Here is an 18,381-nt window from a genome sequence, read left to right on the forward strand (position 1 = left end):
ATTCACTTGCCGCTGAACATGGCCATATAGCTCTGGGATGCCCTTCTCTGAGAAATACTTCCTTCCTGGGACCTTCCATTGTGGTGTTCCAATGGCCACAAATTTGCGAAAGGCCTCCGAGTCCACCAGTTTATATGGCAGTAGTTGGCGGGCTATGAGTTCTGACAAGCCAGCTGTCAACCGTTGAGCAAGAGGGTTATCCGGCGTCATCATTTTTTTACGCTCAAACATTAGGCCCACGGAAGCCTGCCTTTTTGCAGAAAAATGTGAGCTTGGCGTGATGGAAGGTGGAGTGGAGGACAATTGTGAGGAGAGAGGAGAAGGAGAAGTAGAAGACGAGGCTGGACGGTGAGAGCCTGCAGTGTGGCTTTGTGTGTTCCGTTGCTCCCACTGGGCTCGGTGATGGCTGCTCATGTGCCTTCTTAAGGCGGTCGTCCCTAGGTGAGTATTGGGCTTACCGCGACTAACGCGTTGACTGCAAAGATTGCAGATGGCAACGCTATTGTCAGCAGCGGACACGTTAAAAAAAGCCCACACTGCGGAGCCATGTGCCGGTGTCCTGGGAGCGCCAGATGTGACCGTACATGGTCGATGACTCGCTCCTGATACATTTGCAGTCTGCTTTGTCCCTGCTGTGCAATGTAAGTCATTGCTGCTTCTCCTCCCTATCTGCTGGTCCATATCTCCCTCTGAACTCCCCTCCTCTTCCTCTCTTGTGGGCACCCACGTGACATCACTAGACACGTCATCATCAACGTCACCTTCCCCACCGCTATAAGTAGAGATCTCGGAGTAGGCAGCAACACCGGGGACCAACCTCCTCCTTGGGCTGATCTGGGTACTGGCGTCAGACTGCTGAGTAGCGCTTGTTGCTACCTCCTCTTCCTGATCCAATACCAAGAGTGGCTGCGCATCAGAAATGTCCTCTTGATATGGATCGGAAAATAATTCCAGTGACTCAAGCGGAAGGTATGTGGTGGTGGTGGTGGTGGTCGTGTTGTTGGTGGTAGTGTCTTTGGGGGTGCACATAGCAGAGAGTGAAGAAGAGGGTGCAGATCGAGAGGATGAGGAGGGTGCAGAAGAGTAAGGCTGAGCGAGCCACTCAACCAAGTCTGGTGCATCCTTTAAAGTAATTGAACGCACCTTCTGCAACTTCCCACTTTGGCTCAAGCCTGTTGCTCCTGCCCTACCCCTACCACCCCTGCGGAAGGGCCTGCCTCTTCCTCTGCCTGTCATTTTTTAAATGACCCTGTGACAAAACTCTTAGTCCCTATACCGATGAAGGACTGCTGCAGTATAGGGCAGCGGTCAGCAGTGGTGCACGTCAACCCTATCTATTGTGGACCGATAGCGGTCCTTACAGAACAGCAGACTGTACCGCACTCAAGCCTATGTACCGTAGCACCCTATACCAAGTTACCAGTCCTTATAAGAACTTTTGTGGACCAAGCAGGTTGTGTATTAGTGTTTAGCAGACTGTACGTCAGTCCCTATACCGCTGAAGGACTGCTGCAGTATAGGGCAGCGGTCAGCAGTGGTGCACGTCAACCCTATCTATTGTGGACCGATAGCGGTCCTTACAGAACAGCAGACTGTACCGCACTCAAGCCTATGTACCGTAGCACCCTATACCAAGTTACCAGTCCTTATAAGAACTTTTGTGGACCAAGCAGGTTGTGTGTTAGTGTTTAGCAGACTGTACGTCAGTCCCTATACCGCTGAAGGACTGCTGCAGTATAGGGCAGCGGTCAGCAGTGGTGCACGTCAACCCTATCTATTGTGGACCGATAGCGGTCCTTACAGAACAGCAGACTGTACCGCACTCAAGCCTATGTACCGTAGCACCCTATACCAAGTTACCAGTCCTTATAAGAACTTTTGTGGAACAAGCAGGTTGTGTGTTAGTGTTTAGCAGACTGTACGTCAGTCCCTATACCGCTGAAGGACTGCTGCAGTATAGGGCAGCGGTCAGCAGTGGTGCACGTCAACCCTATCTATTGTGGACCGATAGCGGTCCTTACAGAACAGCAGACTGTACCGCACTCAAGCCTATGTACCGTAGCACCCTATACCAAGTTACCAGTCCTTATAAGAACTTTTGTGGAACAAGCAGGTTGTGTGTTAGTGATTAGCAGACTGTACGTCAGTCCCTATACCGCTGAAGGACTGCTGCAGTATAGGTGAGCGGTCAGCAGTGGTGCACGTCAACCCTATCTATTGTGGACCGATAGCGGTCCTTACAGAACAGCAGACTGTACCGCACTCAAGCCTATGTACCGTAGCACCCTATACCAAGTTACCAGTCCTTATAAGAACTTTTGTGGACCAAGCAGGTTGTGTATTAGTGTTTAGCAGACTGTACGTCAGTCCCTATACCGCTGAAGGACTGCTGCAGTATAGGGCAGCGGTCAGCAGTGGTGCACGTCAACCCTATCTATTGTGGACCGATAGCGGTCCTTACAGAACAGCAGACTGTACCGCACTCAAGCCTATGTACCGTAGCACCCTATACCAAGTTACCAGTCCTTATAAGAACTTTTGTGGAACAAGCAGGTTGTGTGTTAGTGATTAGCAGACTGTACGTCAGTCCCTATACCGCTGAAGGACTGCTGCAGTATAGGTGAGCGGTCAGCAGTGGTGCACGTCAACCCTATCTATTGTGGACCGATAGCGGTCCTTACAGAACAGCAGACTGTACCGCACTCAAGCCTATGTACCGTAGCACCCTATACCAAGTTACCAGTCCTTATAAGAACTTTTGTGGACCAAGCAGGTTGTGTATTAGTGTTTAGCAGACTGTACGTCAGTCCCTATACCGCTGAAGGACTGCTGCAGTATAGGGCAGCGGTCAGCAGTGGTGCACGTCAACCCTATCTATTGTGGACCGATAGCGGTCCTTACAGAACAGCAGACTGTACCGCACTCAAGCCTATGTACCGTAGCACCCTATACCAAGTTACCAGTCCTTATAAGAACTTTTGTGGACCAAGCAGGTTGTGTATTAGTGTTTAGCAGACTGTACGTCAGTCCCTATACCGCTGAAGGACTGCTGCAGTATAGGGCAGCGGTCAGCAGTGGTGCACGTCAACCCTATCTATTGTGGACCGATAGCGGTCCTTACAGAACAGCAGACTGTACCGCACTCAAGCCTATGTACCGTAGCACCCTATACCAAGTTACCAGTCCTTATAAGAACTTTTGTGGACCAAGCAGGTTGTGTGTTAGTGTTTAGCAGACTGTACGTCAGTCCCTATACCGCTGAAGGACTGCTGCAGTATAGGGCAGCGGTCAGCAGTGGTGCACGTCAACCCTATCTATTGTGGACCGATAGCGGTCCTTACAGAACAGCAGACTGTACCGCACTCAAGCCTATGTACCGTAGCACCCTATACCAAGTTACCAGTCCTTATAAGAACTTTTGTGGAACAAGCAGGTTGTGTGTTAGTGATTAGCAGACTGTACGTCAGTCCCTATACCGCTGAAGGACTGCTGCAGTATAGGTGAGCGGTCAGCAGTGGTGCACGTCAACCCTATCTATTGTGGACCGATAGCGGTCCTTACAGAACAGCAGACTGTACCGCACTCAAGCCTATGTACCGTAGCACCCTATACCAAGTTACCAGTCCTTATAAGAACTTTTGTGGACCAAGCAGGTTGTGTATTAGTGTTTAGCAGACTGTACGTCAGTCCCTATACCGCTGAAGGACTGCTGCAGTATAGGGCAGCGGTCAGCAGTGGTGCACGTCAACCCTATCTATTGTGGACCGATAGCGGTCCTTACAGAACAGCAGACTGTACCGCACTCAAGCCTATGTACCGTAGCACCCTATACCAAGTTACCAGTCCTTATAAGAACTTTTGTGGAACAAGCAGGTTGTGTGTTAGTGATTAGCAGACTGTACGTCAGTCCCTATACCGCTGAAGGACTGCTGCAGTATAGGTGAGCGGTCAGCAGTGGTGCACGTCAACCCTATCTATTGTGGACCGATAGCGGTCCTTACAGAACAGCAGACTGTACCGCACTCAAGCCTATGTACCGTAGCACCCTATACCAAGTTACCAGTCCTTATAAGAACTTTTGTGGACCAAGCAGGTTGTGTATTAGTGTTTAGCAGACTGTACGTCAGTCCCTATACCGCTGAAGGACTGCTGCAGTATAGGGCAGCGGTCAGCAGTGGTGCACGTCAACCCTATCTATTGTGGACCGATAGCGGTCCTTACAGAACAGCAGACTGTACCGCACTCAAGCCTATGTACCGTAGCACCCTATACCAAGTTACCAGTCCTTATAAGAACTTTTGTGGAACAAGCAGGTTGTGTGTTAGTGATTAGCAGACTGTACGTCAGTCCCTATACCGCTGAAGGACTGCTGCAGTATAGGTGAGCGGTCAGCAGTGGTGCACGTCAACCCTATCTATTGTGGACCGATAGCGGTCCTTACAGAACAGCAGACTGTACCGCACTCAAGCCTATGTACCGTAGCACCCTATACCAAGTTACCAGTCCTTATAAGAACTTTTGTGGACCAAGCAGGTTGTGTGTTAGTGTTTAGCAGACTGTACGTCAGTCCCTATACCGCTGAAGGACTGCTGCAGTATAGGGCAGCGGTCAGCAGTGGTGCACGTCAACCCTATCTATTGTGGACCGATAGCGGTCCTTACAGAACAGCAGACTGTACCGCACTCAAGCCTATGTACCGTAGCACCCTATACCAAGTTACCAGTCCTTATAAGAACTTTTGTGGAACAAGCAGGTTGTGTGTTAGTGATTAGCAGACTGTACGTCAGTCCCTATACCGCTGAAGGACTGCTGCAGTATAGGTGAGCGGTCAGCAGTGGTGCACGTCAACCCTATCTATTGTGGACCGATAGCGGTCCTTACAGAACAGCAGACTGTACCGCACTCAAGCCTATGTACCGTAGCACCCTATACCAAGTTACCAGTCCTTATAAGAACTTTTGTGGACCAAGCAGGTTGTGTATTAGTGTTTAGCAGACTGTACGTCAGTCCCTATACCGCTGAAGGACTGCTGCAGTATAGGGCAGCGGTCAGCAGTGGTGCACGTCAACCCTATCTATTGTGGACCGATAGCGGTCCTTACAGAACAGCAGACTGTACCGCACTCAAGCCTATGTACCGTAGCACCCTATACCAAGTTACCAGTCCTTATAAGAACTTTTGTGGAACAAGCAGGTTGTGTGTTAGTGATTAGCAGACTGTACGTCAGTCCCTATACCGCTGAAGGACTGCTGCAGTATAGGGCAGCGGTCAGCAGTGGTGCACGTCAACCCTATCTATTGTGGACCGATAGCGGTCCTTACAGAACAGCAGACTGTACCGCACTCAAGCCTATGTACCGTAGCACCCTATACCAAGTTACCAGTCCTTATAAGAACTTTTGTGGAACAAGTGAGTTGTGAATGTTTAGCAGACTGCAGCAGAAGGGCAGCAGTCAAGTATAATATCCTTTCTATATTTGGAAGAAAGAATATTATACATGTACAAGCCTATTACTGTACCACTGATACCAGTCCTGAAAAGAACCTTTGTGGAACTAATAATAACAGCAAGTCTTTAAAATTACCCTCACTGCCTGACAACACTGCTTCCTTCCTGTCCCTATACAAATTGGCAAAAAAAGAGAACGATTAGTGGTTACTGGAACAGCTCTTTTGTGGACCTTGATAGTAACAGCTAATGATGATGATGATGATGATGATGATGAAAGACTAATCTGGCTGTCCCTGTAGCATACACCGTCCTTTCCCTTTCTCTAAACTAACAAAAGACACTCAGGCTGCTGCAAGAATCAGCAGCACAGCAAACCTATCAACACCTAACACCTATACCAGTCCTGAAAAGAACTTTTGTGTACCAAATAGCTAGTGGTTTATCTCTCCCTACTCCACACAGGAACCTGTCCCTATCGTAACAGAAGAAAGAATGTAAAATGGCCACCGGATCGGGTGTATTTATAGGTTAGGGGGAATGTACAAGTGTCCATGTGCTGTCATGTCTCAATTGGCTGTCCTGTATCACATGATAAACGTGTCACCAAAGGTTAAAGTTCTTGTATACATTAAACACGTAAGTCCGCCGCGGCGAACGACGGAAAAAGGCGTTCGAACGTGCGGACCGCGAATGTCGGAAATTCGCCGCGAAACGACCGCCGGGCGAACCGTTCGGCCATCACTACTGGTGTCTACCCTAGATTAGGAGGACACGGAATGGTCCACCGGAGCTGCGGGTGGCTCTTTGTTTTGATGTGGTTATGGTTTTCCCTTGTATTTATGTGTAGCTTTTCTTATTTTATTTTTATTATTTTTTTTGTTGTTTTTTTTTTTTTTTTTTTTCTCTTAGGCGTATATACTGATAGTGGTAGGTTATTACAGTATGTCGAGTGAGGGGAACCGAGCTCCGGGAGCTCGCTCTCTGCCCTGTCTGTCCACACCCCCGAATAGGCCGGCGCTTCTGGCCCAGTTAGGGTAGGTAAGTGCCAAAGCACGTTTTTGTGCTTTATTCTTAGTTTAAGTGGAGGCCCGTCTCCGTCGCGCCTTGAGCGTGGACGGTAAGGTCCTCCTACCCCCCCCTTTTTTATTTAAATCTCCCCCCTTTTTCTTTTTCCCCCCCTTTTTTTTTTTTTTCCCCTTCTTTTTCTATGTTTCTTTATATTGCTCCTCTGACATGGTAGGGACGGGATGGCGGATCTTATTAAGTTTCTTTCGCTAAATGCCAAGGGACTGAATTCCCCGGAGAAGCGACGGATCTTGCAGCGAGAATTGAAGACTAATTCCGTAGATATTGCGTTTATTCAAGAAACCCATTTTAAAACCTCTAGTCTGCCGATTTTGAAGTCCCGTGGCTTTCCTCATGTATATCACTCGACTAACTCCCATTCTAAAACTAAAGGGGTCTCTATTTTGATATCTAATAAAAGGACATGGGCTTATCGGGACCTAATGGCGGATCCGGAGGGGCGTTTTCTCTTCCTCAAGGGCCAGGTTGGGCAGTCTCTTTTCACTCTTGCTACGGTATATGCTCCTAATGACCACCAGGATGCTTTCATACAGTGTACCATGCGTAGTCTAGCTGACTTCCAAGAGGGCCAACTGATTCTGGGAGGGGACTTTAAAATGGAAGTAAACCCTTCCAAACAACTTTGACCTACAGGTAAGCCTAGATTAAGGCTTACCTGTAGGTCCAAGTAATATCTCCTAAACCTATATGGTTTAGGAGATATTTGCCCGAAAATGGGCACCGCTGTCTACGGCGCATGCGCCGTAGACAGCGGCGCGCAGGCGCACTAAATGCGGCAAGTCCAAGAATGGATTTGCCAAATTTGTCTACTCCCGTGCGCATGCGCGGGAGTGACGTCATCGCGGCTCCGGCGAATGGCAGCGTCGGAGCTCCGAGACGCGACTCCCGTGCGCATGCGCGGGAGTGACGTCATCGCGGCTTCTCCGCTGTCATTCGTCGGAGCTGCGAGAGACGCCACAACCAAGATGGATGCGGCGGACTACAGGTGACAGCGGCGACTTCGCTGGCTCCTGTGTCAGGTAAGTGACACATAATGAGCTACTATGCGATGCATAGTAGTCCATTATGCTTTACCTTTGCAGGGAAAAAAAGAGGAAGTAAACCCATCAGGGTTTACTTCCTCTTTAATATCCCTCTTTCTCCAGTTTTGGATTCCTCTACCTCCTCCTCTTCAATCCCAGTCTCAGCTAGGAAACGGGTGACTAAATGCCTACAGTCGGCCCAGCTAATGGACGTTTGGCGACTTCAACATTCTGGAGAGAGAGATTATTCGTTTTACTCCTCCCCCCATAAATCCTACTCACGGATAGACTTTTTTTTGATTCCCCATGATCATCTACATTTAGTGAGATCTTCTGCTATTGGCCATATTACCTGGTCGGACCATGCACCTGTTGTGATCACCTATGTGCTTTCGGGAAATCCCTCATCCAGGTCATTATTCTGGCGACTGAATGAGAGTCTCCTTCAGATACCAGATGTCCTCGTAGATGTGACTAGAGCAATGGAACTCTATTTTCAAGAGAATGAACTGGAGGGTTCTGATCCGGGCATGATCTGGGAAGCTCATAAAGTAGTTCTGCGTGGGGTGTTGATTAAACACGGGACACGTATTAAACGTGCGCGAAACGAACAGTTGCATGGCCTGTTTCAGGAGCTGGCCCGAGTTGAAGCACGACATAAACATGCCCCCTCACGACCTTTAGAGATTGAACTGGGGTCGCTTCGCTCCCAGATTAATGATCTTCTTCATTATAGAGCGAAGGCTGCACTCCAGTTCTGTCGTAAATTAACATACGAATCTGGAGATAAGTGCGGGAAACTTCTGGCCAAGTCGGTTAAGGACTTGAAGTCGGCTGCTTTTATATCACAGATTTCAGATGCTACCGGCAAGTTGGTCTCGACGCCGAAGCAGATATCTGAGACCTTTGGGAGGTTTTACTCTGAACTTTATAATCTCCCAAATACGGGGACGGGGAAGGAGGAGATAGACAGGTACGTGGTTGGAGCTGGCTTGCCCTCTTTGTCGCCGGAGGATCGGGAACTACTAGAAGAACCAATTACCCTGCAGGAGGTACAGGGGGTGGTAGGCTCTCTGAAACTGGGTAAAGCGCCGGGTCCGGATGGATATACCGCGCAATATTATAAAGTCTTTCTCCCCATCCTCGGCCCACGATTGGTTGACTTGTTTAATGCTCTGAGTTCCGAAAGAGACTTTGCTTTTGATACCCTTAGGGCACATATTTCCTTGATTCCCAAGGAAGATAAGGATCCAGGCCTGTGCGGAAGCTACAGGCCTATTTCCTTGCTTAACCTGGACTTAAAATTATTTTCTAAAATTCTTGCTATGCGTTTAGCTCACTATCTGCAATCTCTCATTCATGCAGACCAAGTAGGCTTCATTCCCTCTAGAGAGGCGAGGGACAATACCATCAAGGTCCTGGCTCTGATACATAAGGCTCAGGTGTCGAACACTCCGTGTGTCTTTGTGAACACAGACGCGGAGAAAGCCTTTGATAGGGTCCACTGGCCTTTTATGTTTTCGGTTCTCCGTCATGTAGGATTAGGTGAACGGATGCTTACTTGGATTAGTAAAATATATTCAAGACCCTCTGCGCAAATTAAGGTAAATGGGGTGCTCTCTTCTTCTATTAATATTGGTAATGGGACCAGACAAGGTTGCCCGCTATCGCCCCTTTTATTTGCATTATCCCTGGAACCTTTTCTGGCGTCGGTCCGGCGTAACCCAGATATCACGGGTTTGCGCATGGGTGGGAATGAATGTAAGATCTCTGCTTACGCAGATGATATGATGTTTTCCTTGACAAACCCAAGAACTTCTTTGCCGAATCTTCTTCGGGAATTCCAGACATATGGGCAGATGTCGCATTTGAAAATTAATTTTTCAAAATCGGAGTCTATGGGGGTGGCTGTCCCCCCAGGGCTACTTCGGGATGTGCAATTGAACTTCCGTTTTAGATGGACGACCACCGCACTTAAATATCTGGGCACTTATGTCCCACCGGACGTCGCGAATACGTTTAAGTTGAACTTCCCTCCTTTGTTTATTAGAACACGTATTTTGCTTCAAAAGTGGCACTCTGGGCTCCACTCCTGGTTTGGGAGATGTAATTTGGTAAAAATGAATATACTTCCTAAATTTAATTACCTTTTTCAGGCCCTTCCCATTAAGATCCCTTCTTCATTTTTTAAACAGGTACAATCCGTGATTATGCAATTTGTTTGGGCGCACAAGAAACCTAGACTTCGGTGGCCACAGCTGACGCTCTCTAAACAACAGGGAGGGTTGGCGTTACCCGATATACAGCGTTATTATGTGGCCTCCCATCTTGGAAGGATTTTGGATTGGAATCGCAACAGTGCTACCAAATTATGGGTGCAAGTGGAGCAATCTCAGTCCCGCATTCCGCTGAGAAGTGCCATGTGGTGCTTCCAGGCGTTGCCAGTGGAACTGAGATCGCATCCTACCATAGGGGTCTCTCTAAGAGTGGGATATAGGATCGCCTCTCAGAACAAAATCACGTCATTGTCTTCCCCCTTGTACCCGATCCTAGGTAACCCGCATTTTGAACCAGGGATCTACCCAGGAGATTATAAATCACTTAGTGAGCTACATGTAGACCATGCGTCCAGATTTGTAATCGATGGGAAATGGCCATCTATTGCCGATTTGACTGACCAGGCAGGTCTGTTCTGTCTTTCTTTCTGGAAAGCGGTGCGCTTAAATCATTTTCTGCGCTCCATTTCCGATCCTCAGGTTTTCGCGCGCACCATGACGGAGTTTGAGATCTTATGTAGGGAAGAGGGCCCGCTGGCTCACGTCCTTTCTCGGACTTACAATCTTCTGAACGGACACCTGGATCACCCTCACCTGTCCTGTTTGTCTAAATGGGAAAGGGATCTTGGTTGTTCGTTCTCTCCCTCGCAGAGTCAGCGCATTATTAACTTAGCTCTTACGACCTCGTCGTGTACAAAGACACAGGAGTCGAATTTTAAACTTTTAACTAGGTGGTATATGACACCGGTTAAATTGCACAGGTGTTTCCCATCTGTTTCGGACAGATGCTGGCGATGCGAAGTTGAGGAGGGTACACTGCTTCATGTTTTCTGGTCCTGTCCGGGTTTGACGAACTTCTGGACAGAGGTCCGTCGTATAATACAAGTACTTATTGACTATCCTATCCCGGACGGACCAGCCTTTTTCCTCCTCCACCACTCACAGATTCCAATAAAATGTTATAAAAAGTCACTTTTGCGGCATTTGGTAAACGCGGCGAAATCATGTATTCCTCTTTATTGGAAGCAGCGTACCCCTCCGTCGGTTTCACACTGGGTTAGAAGAATTGAAGAGATTAGGAAGATGGAGGATTTGATTTTAACCTCTTTGAACAAACAAGAAACCTTTAAACAGACATGGGACGCTTGGTGTGTCTTTCGATTCTCGTTGGAGGGTCGTCGACTGTTGGCGCCCTAGCAAGATATCTCCGTCATGGAGTACTCCCATATCTCTTCCATGTCTCTTCTTATTTTCCTATTTTTTTTTTTTTTTTTTTCCCTTCTATCTTTTTTCTTTATTACTGGTAAAAAGTGAAAACTGGGCACGCTGGGCCCTCCCCCTACGGGTTATAGGTGATGTGGGCGGGCAGAGGGCTGAGATGACCATGGTCGGTTGGTCTCACTTTGTTTATGGAGCTGTAAGAAGGAATATTTATATTTAGGATACTTATGTTACGTCTCTCCTTCTGCCTTATGCCTTGATGTACTTTGTTTATTATGTACTGTGGGTCCTGTGTGCCCTTTTGGTTGGAGTTGAATAAAGTTATATTTGTAAAAAAAAATAAAAGAACAACAATGAGGTCAAGACACTACCAGAGTTCTTCTTAGGTCTCCAGCAGGATTGTGAAGTCTCCTGACCCTCCCAGAATCCTCCTCTCCTCCCCGGTCAGGTCTGTGTTTTATTAATAGAGATAAGAGTGATGTCATGTGACCTCCCAGAATCCTCCTCACCTCTCCGGTCAGGTCTGTGTTTTATATAATAGAGATAAGAGTGATATCACGTGACCTCCCAGAATCCTCCTCACCTCTCCGGCCAGGTCTGTGTTTTATTAATAGGGATAAGAGCAATGTCATGTGACCTCCCAGAATCCTCCTCACCTCTCCGGTCAGGTCTGTGTTTTATTAATAGAGATAAGAGTGATGTCATGTGACCTCCCAGAATCCTCCTCACCTCTCCGGTCAGGTCTGTGTTTTATATAATAGAGATAAGAGTGATGTCATGTGACCTCCCAGAATCCTCCTCACCTCTCCGGTCAGGTCTGTGTTTTATTAATAGAGATAAGAGTGATGTCATGTGACCTCCCAGAATCCTCCTCACCTCTCCAGTCAGGTCTGTGTTTTATTAATAGAGATAAGAGTGATGTCATGTGACCTCCCAGAATCCTCCTCACCTCTCCGGTCAGGTCTGTGTTTTATATAATAGAGATAAGAGTGACGTCATGTGACCTCCCAGAATCCTCCTCACCTCTCCGGTCAGGTCTGTGTTTTATTAATAGAGATAAGAGTGATGTCATGTGACCTCCCAGAATCCTCCTCACCTCTCCGGTCAGGTCTGTGTTTTATTAATAGAGATAAGAGTGATGTCACGTGACCTCCCAGAATCCTCCTCACCTCTCCGGTCAGGTCTGTGTTTTATATAATAGAGATAAGAGTGATATCACGTGACCTCCCAGAATCCTCCTCACCTCTCCGGCCAGGTCTGTGTTTTATTAATAGGGATAAGAGCAATGTCATGTGACCTCCCAGAATCCTCCTCACCTCTCCGGTCAGGTCTGTGTTTTATTAATAGAGATAAGAGTGATGTCTTGTGACCTCCCAGAATCCTCCTCACCTCTCCGGTCAGGTCTGTGTTTTATATAATAGAGATAAGAGTGATGTCATGTGACCTCCCAGAATCCTCCTCACCTCTCCGGTCAGGTCTGTGTTTTTATTAATAGAGATAAGAGTGATGTCATGTGACCTTCCCAGAATCCTCCTCACCTCTCTGGTCAGGTCTGTGTTTTATTAATAGAGATAAGAGTGATGTCATGTGACCTCCCAGAATCCTCCTCACCTCTCCGGTCAGCAGGTAGATGATCTCCAGGGTGAGGTCTAATATCTTCTCAGTCATGCCACTCTGGTCTTCCTCCATCCTCACTGAGGCGGTGATTGGATCTATCGAGAACGTTCCTCTCTGTAGACGGGTAATTCGAGAAAAAAATGAGAATTGTCTGGCCTCTCCAATGCATTAGGATGGGGATAGATCATGTGACGCCCATTCAACTTACTGGTGATCTGGTGGTCGTCTTGTACCCAACTTTCAGAGATAGAAGAGAGGGGCATCTTTAGCAGGAGAACATTTGAAATAAAATACAACCAACCCTGCCACACAACCCAGTTCATGTCTATTTCCATTCTAAACCTTCGAAGTGACCAACCACCATCGTGCTTTACCAGATGGTTATAAAATGTCCACCATACATGTGGGTGATATTATTACTTTTCCTCCAGAGTAGAGTAGAGGAAACTAAAAATGGGGCAAATACCGATATATAAAGTTTTACATTACATTTATCACCGATAACAGTAATCAATAGCTCGTTATTTATCAGGGATCGGTTTCTATAGAGGTGCATGATAAAACGTAGATAAAAATAAAATTAGTCTGTATTTACAAGCATTTTCATGTGTTTAACATCAAGTCCTGGACAACAAAAGAACATTCGGGGGGGGGGGGGGGGAGTTACTGCCTGGGTATAATTATAAAATAATATCTTATTACCTCCTCTGCTGCCAGTTTCAGCAGTATCTCCGTTCTACTTCCAAGTTCCTCCCGACTCGACTCTTACTTCCTATTTATACCTGACATCACTTCCTATCCGTACCTGACATCACTTCCTGTCTTCCATAGAGACTTCCTGTCTGGGTAGAAGTGAGATCACCAGCTTGTGGAGCTCGGTGGAACTGCAGCCTTCGAAAAAATTGGTAATGATTTGAAAATAAAGACTGAAATATAATAATTAAAAAAATAATCAAAAAAAAAAAAGGACTGCAAAATAAATAATAAAAAAAGACGAAATTTACTATAGAAATAAAAAACAATTGAATACTGTGATACATGTTTTATTTGCACTAACATCGAAAAGTTTGTAGTAATTTGAAACTGGAGAATAAAATAGGAAAAGATAAAAAACATAAAAATTACCAAAAAAAGACTGAAAATAAATAAAAAAAAAGAAAAAAAAAGACATGAAATAAAAAAAAGACAAAAAAAATATACTACGAAAACAAAAACAATGCAGTGCTAGCCATGAAACTTTTTTTTTATTTGCACTAACATCGAAAAGTTTGTAGTAATTTGGAACTGAAGAATAAAATCTGAAAAGATAAAAACATAAAAATTACCAAAAAAAGACTGAAAATAAATAAAAAAAAAGACATGAAATTAAAATAAAAAAATGACTAAAAAAAATACTATAAAAATAAAAACAATGCAGTGCTACCCATGATACTTTTTTTATTTGCACTAACTTCGAAAAGTTTGTAGTAATTTGAAACTGGAGAATAAAATAGGAAAAGATAAAAACATAAAAATTACCAAAAAAAGACTGAAAATAAATAAAAAAAAAGAAAAAAAAAAGACATGAAATTAAAAAAAAAATACTATGAAAATAAAAACAATGCAGTGCTAGCCATGATACTTGTTTTATTTGCACTAACATTGAAAAGTTTGTAGTAATTTGAAACTGAAGAATAAAATATGAAAAGATAAAAACATAAAAATTACCAAAAAAAGACTGAAAATAAATAAAAAAAAGAAAAAAAAAGACATGAAATTAAAATAAAAAAATGACAAAAAAAATACTATAAAAATAAAAACAATGCAGTGCTACCCATGATACTTGTTTTATTTGCACTAACATCGAAAAGTTTGTAGTAATTTGAAACTGGAGAATAAAATAGGAAAAGATAAAAACATAAAAATTACCAAAAAAAGACTGAAAATAAATAAAAAAACGAAAAAAAAAAAACATGAAATTAAAATAAAAAAATGACAAAAAAATACTATAAAAATAAAAACAATGCAGTGCTACCCATGATACTTGTTTTATTTGCACTAACATGGAAAAGTTTGTAGTAATTTGAAACTGGAGAATAAAATAGGAAAAGATAAAAACATAAAAATTACCAAAAAAAGACTGAAAATAAATTAAAAAAAAAAAGACATGAAATTAAAAAAAAAGACTAAAAAAAATACTATGAAAATAAAAACAATGCAGTACTACCCAAGATACTTTTTTTATTTGCACTTACATCCAAATTTTCAGGACAAGCTTTTTGGTGTGTATCCCCTTCTTCAATATTCGAAGCCAGGGGTCTCAAACTGGCGGCCCTCCAACTGTTGTGAAACTCCAAGTCCCGTCATGCCTCTGCCTGTGGGAGTCACGCTTGTAACTGTCAGCCTTAGCCCTTGTACACACGGTCGGAGATTCCGACGGAATGTGTCCGAATCGGACCGTTTTGTCGGATAATCCGACTGTGTGTAGTCTTCATCGGACTGTTTCCGTCTGAGTTATCCGACGGACCAAGTTTTCCAACTTGTCGGTAAAATTTTCTGACAAAATGCTCCGATCGGACATACTCCGATCATGTGTAGAGAATTCCGATCGGACAAAGTGCCACGCGTGCTCAGATCAAATTCCTACACCAAAGCTATTGGCTACTAGCCTGAACGTAGTCCCGTCGTAATGAAATAACGTCATCATGTTCTGAACGATCGGATTTTCCGACAACTTTGCCCGACCGTGTGTATGCAACAGTTTCGGACAAAATCCGTCGGACAAAATCCAATGGATTTGGTTGTCGGAATGTCCGACCGTGTGTACAAGGGCTTACAATTAGTGATGGACAAACTTCCGACGGGACGTTTCGCGAACGCGGACCGCGAACGAGGCCGACCGTTCGCGAAACCGAACGTTCGCGGCGGGCCCCATTGACTTCAATGGGAGGCGAACTTCGCAAACCTTTAGGTCAAATTTGCAGCCACAAGATAATTATTAGCTGGGCAAACATAGTCCCACCACATGGCCAATGACATAACACATGTATGAGGTGAATTTGGGATCGACAACTACAAGCATTCTTTTTTTATATGGGAAATTGTTCTGACAATTCAGGACTGTGGAGCGCATGAAGGCAATGGAGGAGAGGGAAGGTCAGGGACCAGAGTAGGCAAAGAAGAGGGTGCAGGAGATGATCACCAGCAGCGTGACATACAGCAATGACACCTGCACCGTGATAGAGTCATCTGACAACAGCACCGTGATAGAGAGCACTGACATCAGCAGCGTGACATAAAGCACTAACACCAGCACCGTGATATACAGCACTGACAGCAGCACCTTGATAGAGAGCACTGACATCAGAAGCGTGACATACAGCACTGACATCAGCACCGTGATAGAGTCATCTGAAAACAGCACCGTGATAGAGGGCACTGACATCAGCAGCGTGACATAAAGCATTAACACCAGCACTGTGATATACAGCACTGACAGCAGCACCGTGACAGAGAGCACTGACATCAGCAGCGTGACATTAAGCACTCACACCAGCACCGTGATATACAGCACTGACAGCAGCACCGTAAGCAGCCCCAGGAGGAAGTCAGCACAGCACAGGGATGGTGTGATCCCCTCATAAGCAGCCCCAGTAGAAATATGACACCGCTCAACCTCTTCAAAGAGGAGGGTAGGGGCATATAGTACGGTGTGCTTTTTTGGGACAAGGAAGTGAGCCAAATGAAGAAAGAAGGTCTGTGTGCTTGATTAACCACTTTCAGACCGGACCATTTTGCTGGTAAATGACCAGAGGTCTTTTTACACTTTGGCACTGCGCTGCTTTAACTGGTAATTGCGCGGTCGTGCAATGTTGTACCCAAACAAAATTTGCGTCCTTTTCTTCCCACAAATAGAGCTTTCTTTTGATGGTATTTGATTGCCTCTGCGATTTTTATTTTTTGCGATATAAACGTAAAAAGACCGCAAATTTTGAAAAAAAATGATATTTTCTACTTTTTGTTATTAGAAAAATCCAATAAACTCAATTTTAGTCATACATTTAGGCCAAAATGTATTCAGCCACATGTCTTTGGTAAAAAAAAAGTCAATAATTGTATATTTATTGGTTTGCGCAAAAGTTGTCACATCTACAAACTAAGGTACGTTTTCTGGAATTTACGCAGCTTTTAGTTTACGACTGCCTATCTCATTTTTTGAGGTGCTAAATTGGCAGGGCAGTACAAAACCCCCCCAAATGACCCCATTTTGGAAAGTAGACCCCCTAAGGAAATTGATAAGAGGCATGTTGAGCCCATTGAATATTTTATTTTTTTGCCTCAAGCGATTGAATAATGACAAAAAAAAAAATATTTTTTTTTTTTTACACAAAGTTGTCACTAAATGATATATTGCTCACACATGCTATGGGCATATGTGAAATGACACCCCAAAATAAATTCTGCTGCTTCTCCTGAGTACGGGGATACCACATATGTGGGACTTTTTGGGAGCCTAGCCGCGTACGGGACCCCGAAAACCAAGCACCGCCTTCAGGCTTTCTAAGGGCGTAAATTTTTGAGTTCACTTCTCACTACCTATTACAGTTTTGAAGGCCATAAAATGCCAAGATGGCACAAAACCCCCACAAATGACCCCATTTTAGAAAGTAGACACCCCAAGCTATTTGCTGAGAGGCATGTTGAGTTCATGGAATATTTTATATTTTGCCACAAGTTGCGGGAAAATTACAAACTTTTTTTTTTTTTTTTTTTCACAAAGTTGTCACTAAATGATATATTGCTCATGCATGCCATGGGCATATGTGAAATGACACCCCAAAATAAATTCTGCTGCTTCTCCTGAGTACGGGGATACCACATATGTGGGACTTTTTGGGAGCCTAGCCGCGTACGGGGCCCCGAAAACCAAGCACCGTCTTCAGGCTTTCTAAGGGCGTAAATTTTTGAGTTCACTTCTCACTACCTATTACAGTTTTGAAGGCCATAAAATGCCAAGATGGCACAAAACCCCCACAAATGACCCCATTTTAGAAAGTAGACACCCCAAGCTATTTGCTGAGAGGCATGTTGAGTCCATGGAATATTTTATATTTTGCCACAAGTTGCGGGAAAATTACAAACTTTTTTTTTTTTTTTCACAAAGTTGTCACTAAATGATATATTGCTCACGCATGCCATGGGCATATGTGAAATGACACCCCAAAATAAATTCTGCTGCTTCTCCTGAGTACGGGGATACCACATATGTGGGACTTTTTGGGAGCCTAGCCGCGTACGGGGCCCCGAAAACCAAGCACCGCCTTCAGGCTTTCTAAGGGCGTTACAGTTTTGAAGGCCATAAAATGCCAAGATGGCCCAAACCCCCCCAAATGACCCCATTTTGGAAAGTAGACACCCCTAAATTTAGGGGTACACTAGTGAGACTACGTAATAAATGGCGGGTGCCCTGAAACTATAAAAAAATAACTAACCAACCAGCGTCACCTGTAACAGTTATATGGTGATCACTGGTGAAAGGGTTAACTAGGGGGCAATCAGGGGGCTTCATGCGGTAGTATATGGGGGTCCCTGGCGCTATAAAAAGCTGGGGCGAACCTAAATACCTACCTGCCTAACTAGCGTCACCTGTGACACTAATACAGCGATCAGAAAAACGATCGCTTATTAGGCTGGGTTCACACTGGAGCGATGCGGGAACGCCACGAATG

General features: G+C 45.0%; 2 protein-coding genes across 2 annotated transcripts in view; one reads left to right on the forward strand and one right to left on the reverse strand.

Annotated features, from left to right (window-relative positions):
• The window catches only part of LOC143955384 (uncharacterized), a 44,159-nt gene extending 30,673 nt beyond the window's left edge, over positions 1–13,486 (reverse strand). The window contains exons 1-2 of the mRNA XM_077465443.1: positions 13,376–13,486; positions 12,668–12,787 (exon numbers count right to left, since the gene is read on the reverse strand). Coding sequence (XP_077321569.1) covers positions 12,668–12,745 — 78 coding nt within the window. The 5' untranslated portion in view covers positions 12,746–12,787; positions 13,376–13,486. The remainder of the gene's footprint in view (positions 1–12,667; positions 12,788–13,375) is intronic.
• LOC143955620 (uncharacterized) overlaps positions 1–18,381 on the forward strand; it is a 231,789-nt gene that overhangs the window by 157,897 nt on the left and 55,511 nt on the right. The window lies entirely within an intron of this gene.

This window comes from Lithobates pipiens, unplaced genomic scaffold (assembly GCF_037356315.1).
Source record: "Lithobates pipiens isolate NorthernLeopardFrog02 unplaced genomic scaffold, aLitPip1_a1.2 Scaffold_35, whole genome shotgun sequence".
Taxonomy (NCBI): domain Eukaryota; kingdom Metazoa; phylum Chordata; class Amphibia; order Anura; family Ranidae; genus Lithobates; species Lithobates pipiens.